The sequence below is a fragment of the Temnothorax curvispinosus genome, unplaced genomic scaffold (assembly GCF_003070985.1).
Source record: "Temnothorax curvispinosus isolate PA1 unplaced genomic scaffold, ASM307098v1 QBEX01011959.1, whole genome shotgun sequence".
Classification (NCBI taxonomy): domain Eukaryota; kingdom Metazoa; phylum Arthropoda; class Insecta; order Hymenoptera; family Formicidae; genus Temnothorax; species Temnothorax curvispinosus.
This window is the reverse complement of record NW_020221739.1, coordinates 635,512-643,324: the sequence shown is the minus strand read 5'-3', so window position 1 is coordinate 643,324 and position 7,813 is coordinate 635,512. Positions and strand designations below refer to the sequence as shown.

At 34.0% G+C, this 7,813-nt stretch overlaps 1 protein-coding gene across 1 annotated transcript; it reads right to left on the bottom strand.

Annotated features, from left to right (window-relative positions):
* Positions 1 to 413: 413 nt before the first annotated feature.
* Positions 414 to 4,906, bottom strand: LOC112462029 (importin subunit alpha-4). Its single transcript, XM_025027542.1, has 9 exons — positions 4,823 to 4,906; positions 3,526 to 3,628; positions 3,220 to 3,424; positions 2,746 to 2,906; positions 2,383 to 2,609; positions 1,736 to 2,101; positions 1,422 to 1,656; positions 1,195 to 1,286; positions 414 to 1,115 (listed from the first exon to the last, which is right to left on the bottom strand). The coding sequence occupies exons 1-9, from the start codon at positions 4,889 to 4,891 to the stop codon at positions 1,029 to 1,031; spliced, it is 1,545 nt and encodes a 514-aa protein (XP_024883310.1). The 5' UTR covers positions 4,892 to 4,906; the 3' UTR covers positions 414 to 1,028.
* Positions 4,907 to 7,813: the final 2,907 nt, after the last annotated feature.

The following is a 7,813-nucleotide window of genomic DNA, read 5'->3' as shown; positions in this document are numbered from 1 at the left end:
GAAACATAAAACAGCGCCAAATTTCCCTACGTATCTACCAAGCATCACCGAAGAATCGCTTCCAGAGGAGCTGTATGCAGATGACGTACACTCGTTTGTAGATCCCACGATAGAATTTAAAGAAGAATCTTAATTATATATTTGTATAGTGTTAAATAAAAAAATTTATAATTGCAGATCAGGATTATTTACAGAGTTTACATACTTTTTTCAGATGATAGTTTATAAATAGAAGTTACATAGTAACTAAGAATTTTTTAGCCCAGGCACATTTAACTTCCTAATTCCATTCTAATATAAATCGAAATAAAATTATCGAATGATAGTTGAAGTTGTGCCGAATTTTCGTTGAAATTTTATTGGTTGTCTGCTCCTTACAGAAATATCCACACTTATCAATTATGCTAGCAAAGAGTAGTCAATTGATTCATTTATTTAGTAGTCAATATCGTTATAAATTTAACATGCCTAAAATATACACGAATTATTTTATAAAAGTAATATCGCTAACCAAGACTCGTCCTGAGTTAAAGTGGAGAGCAGCATGATCAAGCACGATAGAAAGAGCCTTTTTTTTTCCATTAACTTAACACCTTACTGTGAAGTTATTCGACTTCTAGAATAATTTACTCACATGCGTTATGTAACTAGTTGCGCTTAGCTAAAGACTGCTAATACGCGTCTATCGTATATTATAAAAGAAATAAGGTAACATACATGATAAGAAAAGGGAAAGAAAAAATCAAAGTCCACAGATGCTTAATTTGGTGGTTACCAACTCCTTCATTCCATAACCAGCTTTCGTCTTTTGCTTCATTCTGTCTTTCCGAATACGGAAAAATCGATAAATCACACTGTATGTTTGTAAGAACAAACGCAATATTTCTTGATTCAGTAGCAGTAAATTCATATTGCTATGCTTTCATTGGAGTAGGAAGGAGATGTAGAAATAGGAAAGAGAAAGCAAAATGACTCCGCGTCGGAGTTTGTCGGGGGACGGCACGATCGGATAAGAAGTGGAGACCCTCTCAGAATTTAAAACCTTCACTCGGGATACTCGTCGTCTGATCAAACTCGAAAGCTCCGTCGTGCGATGCCAATGGTGCGTCATCCGCCTGAAAATCAATTATATAATTATATGTAAGAATAAATGAATAAAAGAATTATATGAAATTTAAAAATATAATGCCTCACCTCTTCTGAAAAGTATTGCTCGATGATGTCGTATGCTAGTTTGTATATATCTACATTTTCATGGTTTTGCAATGCCTCAATTTTATCCAAACCTTTAAATAAAAAAAATATATATATATAAACACGTATGTATATACATTTATTTTATTGTTTTTACACTCTTCTTACATATATAAGAAAATGTAAGAAAATAAATTCATTATATAAAATAAATAAAGCATATTTACCGGCACATTCCTCAATCATGTTCGCTAAGTGTTCAACTTGTGAGCCAGCAAGTTTAAGCATATTATGTATGCCGTCCAATACCACCTGTACAACTTGAGTATCTTTACAAGACAAAAGATCACAAAATGGGCCGATGACTCCCTCTTGTATAAGCCGTGACACTTGATCTCTATTACCGCTTATTGTAAGGTTACTAATGGCCCATGCTGCTTCCTTTTGTGTTTGGAATTCGCCCTATAAAAACAAAGTGTAAGTAATAAATATCACATTATGTAACAATATACATTTTATTTACATAAAACTGCATGCTTACCTTTGCTAAATTACGAATAATAAGTGGTAGAAGTCCTGCATCTATAACTGCTTGAACTTGAGATTGGTTACCGGCAGTAATATTTGAAAGAAACCAGACCGCTTCTTTACAAATTTTCTCTTTTGGATGAGTCAATAAATTGGGAAAATGCGAAAGAGCGTCACAATTTAAAACAGTTTGTGTTTGCTCATCCGTGCCAGTGACGATATTGCCAACTGCTCTGAGGGCAGCAGTTTGCACCTTAACTTCCTTGTGCGAAAGAAGAGGTATTAGACGGGGTACAACACCGCTGTCTATAACCATTTGAATTTGCTGGTTACCACCGTCAGTTAAATAACTCAAGGCCCATACAGTGTCAACAAGAATCTATTTAAAAAATTGTTAGAATTATTATAATTTTTATAATCAACTAAAAATAATTATATATTAAAATAAAATTTAGTCTATTATATTTAAAAGTAAATGCAATGGAAAAAGTTCTATGAAATTAATAACTTTTGCAGATTCTTTGAATTTAAAGATAAAAAAACATTGACTAAATTACTTCACTACAATTAAATCAAATGCAATAGATAACATTATATTAGCTCTTTTAGAATCTTTCTTCCAATTTTAATATTTTCATTTTTCTACATTTAAATACTTACATTAACATCATTATGATGAATAAGCATATTTAGAGCAGGTAAAATCTCCTTTATCGTTTGAACTGGCGGTGGTGGATCTTTATTCCTACATAAGTTAACGATAACCCATGTTACATTACGTAGAAATGTAATAGGTATATCTGGTTTAATAAATGTTAGCAGTGGCTTTACAACACCAAGATTAATAACATAATCTCTAGGTGCTGGACCATCCCCAATAATGTTACCTGTAAACAAAAATGTATGCACATTTTTATATAATCTTTTAAAATATAAAAAATGTATTTGATAATATGTTCCAAAAACATCTTTATACATATCCTATAATTTAAGCAATACGTTTTTTATAATTAGATGTTTTACCTAAGGCCCATACTGCTTGTTCACATACATTCTGCTGACTCGAGAGTAACAAATGCAAGAACAGTGGCACAGCACCAGCGGCAACTACAGCTTGCGTTTGCGCAGATGTTCCACTTGCAATATTTGTTAAAGCCCAGGCTGCTTCAAATTGCAATGATGGACTAAAACATTACATTAGTAAAATAGTCATATAAACGTCCCACAGTCACATAGATAAATAGAGCTTGATATGTAATTTATAAAAAAATATTTCCAAAATTATGACAAATTCCAAACTATAAATAATAAAGATATAAAATCAAATTAAGGAAAATTCCGGTTAAACAGTCAAGACTAAATTTTGGTTCCCTAATAATATTATTCGCGTGAGTTTTACGTGCAATTCTTCGTCTTGGTATAAATTTAATAAAGATATGATAAAATTATTCAAAAACAAACTTGCATATGTATACTTTCAGAAAAAAATTTTCTTACTTGTTATGTTGTTCAAGACAGCGAACCAAGATTGGTAAAATACCGCTCTCTATCAATGGATCAATGGGTGGATTACGATCGGATGATAACAATTTCCTTGCTGATTGTACAGCTTGCAATTGTATTGTTGGATCTGCGCTACCTGCCTTTGCTACCAACTCTCCCAAATTGATTTTTGCAAGCTGTTTATCAATGTCATCCTCATCTATTTGGAAAAACGATATACATTAATACCGCAATGTTTCAACATTTATGTTCGCATTAAAGTTGCATAAAAATGAAAAATATCAATTTTAGATGTGTTACCTGTTGAATCTGTGATAGGTACATTTCTTCTTTTTTGTAAAGTTTCTTCTCGCTTATTTTTACGTAATTCCACCGTCACTTCGTTACGTCTTCTTCTCATTTCCTATAAACATTAATTTTAAGATATACAATCGTAACGTATCAACTTTTGGGAAGCAACTAAAATTTAATTCACACTCTCTTTTAATATTATTTCCAAGATATTGGAACATCACACGACAATGGAGTTATATGCCATTATACTCCTACAGAGTTATATCCCTCATAATAACCCCAATCTTTCTTTATCAATTTATTTAAAACATTTTTTACAACTTAGAAGTACATAAGAATGTTCTCAACCATTTTTTTTTCAAATTAAACATTTTATTCTGAAATTGTAATCATATCATCCATAATAATATATATTTAAGTACAAAACTGTTATAAAATTTCATTAATTAAGGCAAATAAAAAAACCAAATGTACTTTAATTAGAATCGATATGATAAATAATTCATTAATTGTGTGCTTTGCGTACTTACAGCATATGGTAAAAATATTTACAGTCAAAATATTCTTACACGTGAGCTACGGTCAACGTGACGCTACAAATGCTTTGGAGCGTTCTTCTTCTCCTTCTTTCTTCATTGAAAGAAAAGAGAAGAGGAATGCTTTGAAGCATTTGTAGCATCACGTTGACCGTAGCCGTGATTCAATATAAATATATACAGAAACTTATATAGCTGCATATTGACCTCTAGATAAGCAAATGCTGAGAATATAAAGGTACATAACCCGGTAAAATCTTAATAAAAATGATATTGCAAAATTAGTACGATACATAACGATTACGCAAATTGGTACAGTAATTTCAACATAATTATGAAACGGCCAGCAACCCAATAAATTATAAAAGAAGCAACAAGTAGAACAAGAGAGGAGACAAGAGACGATAGATTAAAGGGGGGAAAAAAAAGTAAAAGGGAAGGAAAAGGATGGAAAGTGAAGGGACAAAACAGCAATGGGAGAGAAGTATGGAGAACGCAAAAGAAAGAACGGACGTGAGAGGGATAAGGGGAGATAAGAGGAGGAGAGAAATATACGGAAGGAAAAGGGACAGGGAGAAATCGGGAGGAAAGCGGAGCACAGAGGCTTGCACACGAACGAACTCCACGCGCGAGAGTCGCGAGGGGGGAAAAATGGCATCGAGCAGGGCGGCCGAACGTGGGAGCGTCTCGGCTCTCCCACGCGATAATTTCGATCGCGCGAGAAACTCCATTGTCACCCGGACGGGTGGCGACGACGATACACTCACCTCCTGGTCCTTGCCTTTGTTCTTAAACACCATCATTCGGTTCTTATTTAGCATTGCCTCGGCCGCCATTTTTTCGATAACCAATTCTCGTGCTCGCGTAGGGATCAATGTGCGCCGGCACGCGGCTCCCGTGCCCCCGTCTACGTTTACGTTGTCCACGTGAATGTTAACGTTCGCGTAGTCGCGCGAACTCCCGAGCTCCCGTACCTCCGGTGATGTGCCTCGTCTCTCGCTACGATATACCTGCGATCCCTGCGACCTATTCCAGCCTACGACAGCTGCATTCCGCGCCGAACGGGTTCTCACTTCTCACTCGGTGCGGTGTATGTATGTACGTAGATAGATACATACGTCAATGTGCAGTATCATGCATAAAACGTTCGATCGCGTTAACACGTGCCGTCGTTGCGTTTTAACGCGGCGCACCGTCTTGGATCTCCCGTGACCGTGACTCGGCGCGCTACCTTCTCGGCTATTCCCTTTCTTTTTTTCCCACGATCGGGATCAAGCTGCAACGGAGCGAGCAGGCCGAGGCCGAGCGAGGAACGGAACAGACCGCGGACCACGACGGACGTTTTTCCCAGCGCGTTCCCAAAAGAGCGCGAAGTGAGACGTCGGCGATCGTCACGAAGACGAGGACGGCGCGTTCCGAAACGCTACGTCTATCGTCTATCGCGCTCCACTGCCTGAGACCCGTTTACATGAATGTCGCGGGGACTGCAACCTAGAAAAATTGACCAATTGCATGGCTGCACAGAGCGCATTGTCGCTATGTTCTTTTGCATTACTGCATAGACTCAGAACTAAAAGTAAAATGAACAAAAAATGAATTTTTATTATTATATACTTTAATTCAATAAATTATATAAATAATTTGTAAAGATTATTCATTCAGTGGACATATATATTTATTATGGGAGCTTTCCAGCAAGCGACACAAGTGTCGTTTTGTTTTTGTTAAGTACTCGTTGCCAAAAAAAAAAGATAGATCGACGTTTGTGCAGTCGACTTACTGGAAAGCTCCCTATGTGTATAAATAAGTATATAAGTACATATTTATTTACGCAAAAAGATTTTTATTAAAAATTTAATTTGTATAAATTAAATACTATTCTCAAAAAAAAACATGATAAGAATTTTAAAACCAAAAAATGTAATGTTTTTGTCGCGTTCAGTTCAATCAAAATTTTTTATAAAAGTGAAAAATTACAATATACATTATAATATATCTATACGTATTGCATATATTTATCGAAAGATTTTTATCATTATGGCTATCGGCTCTTACATGTAAAGCGCTATTTTTGGTCTCATGTGGAAATCTATAGCGTGACTTCTTAATTATTCGTTAAATATACGAAAAAATATATACTCATTATATATGTTTGCAGAATAACGCTGTATTGAGAAGAAAATTATGAAACAGACTGAAATTAGACAAAAACCATACGAGAAGATGAACAAAGTGTGAACAAATTATCTTAGATAATAATTCTAATCTAAAATGCTTTAATTATTAATTTTGTGTAATAAAAAAAATTTTTTTTTGCTTTATATAGCAAATAATAAAACATTTTTAGTCATTAAGTCAACTCTTTATCCAAATTTTCCCAAGCACATTATCACAAATGTACGATATCGCATATCGGACGTACCCTTCGGGAATTTATCTTTCATAGACTTCCCGTAAAAAAGGCACTTTCCGCCGCTTTCCGATTCCGCGTAGCATATTGTTCCGAGATATGTATATAAGTTGTCCCAGTTGTTCCTCGTCATTTAAGAATCACCCATCTCGCGTGGAAACACAAACATCTCCGCTCTTCGTGCCCGCGCCGCTTTATTTTTTTAGACCAACCTCTTACGGCCGCCATCTGCACGCATGCCGACTTTATGTCGCTCGGCTGCCAAACGCGAGTGACAATCCGCAACGTTCGACGGGTGTAAACCACCCTGCGGAACAACTTACCCTTCTTCCGATATATGATTTCAGACGACACCCTCTCCTATAAAAAAATTAAATTTTTCATGTACCATGTAACTCTGAAACTGTTATAGATTTTATCTCGTATAAAATTCTGAAGAAATTTATTCTAAAGAAGCTTAATTTAATTGATTTAATTGCAACATCTCGGATACTTCAAATTATCTGAAATAATAAGATATGAGATATTTTTTGATAATTGCGTTAATCACATAAAGAAAAGTATATACTACATGTGCAATTAAATTATAATAGAATTCATTATTCGGAAAATTTGTGAAGTATTTATCGCATAGATAAAATCCCATTTCGGTAAAAAATTTTTATATATAAAAATATATAAAATATAGATATAGAAATTATATTTAAAAAATATATTTTCTCTCTCTTATATAATCTTTGTCCATATATATAGAAAAAATAATTAAAAAATAATTGGAAAAATAACTGCATTATTTTTTTACAAAAAGTAAAATCGTGATTAGATTATACAATATTCTATATTGTATAAACATATATAATTATTTTATATACGATTATTAAATTTATATATGATTACACACGGACAATTTTTCTAGTTTCCTCAACTTTTAATTTTTATAAAAAAAAAATAAAAATTATCTTTTTAATTATTTCTTTCTATTATTTTCCCTTCTGTACATAACTACATACAAACAGAGAATATGCAAGAGAAAGAAAACACCTATATATTTTATCTATATATAATTCTATCTATTTATATCATGTTTTTATATAAACGACTTTTTACCGAAATTTTTCTTGTCACGTAATAAGTAATATCTCATCGGTTGCAAGATCATTATTGATGAGAATGCAGGTGTATCATTCCTCTGTTTAAAAACCATTTGTCTCCCGTAGAAAAGCCGCACAATCACCGAAATAACTGTATTAATGCAGCAGGACAAAAATATAGGGCGTTAGCTTTTGTCAAACAGGTCTGACGTATGGCGCGTGAAAATGCTTCGAGGAAGAAGAAGAAGAAGAAGAAG

Excerpts from the sequence above, each read along its gene's own strand:
- LOC112462029 (XM_025027542.1), bottom strand. The coding sequence starts at position 4,891 with ATGGCGGCCGAGGCAATGCTAAATAAGAACCGAATGATGGTGTTTAAG. Across the intron at positions 3,629-4,822 it reads ACAAAGGCAAGGACCAGGAG|GAAATGAGAAGAAGACGTAA; the intron begins GTGAGTGTATCG and ends TAATGTTTATAG. Across the intron at positions 2,102-2,382 it reads TTCATCATAATGATGTTAAT|ATTCTTGTTGACACTGTATG; the intron begins GTAAGTATTTAA and ends TTTTTTAAATAG.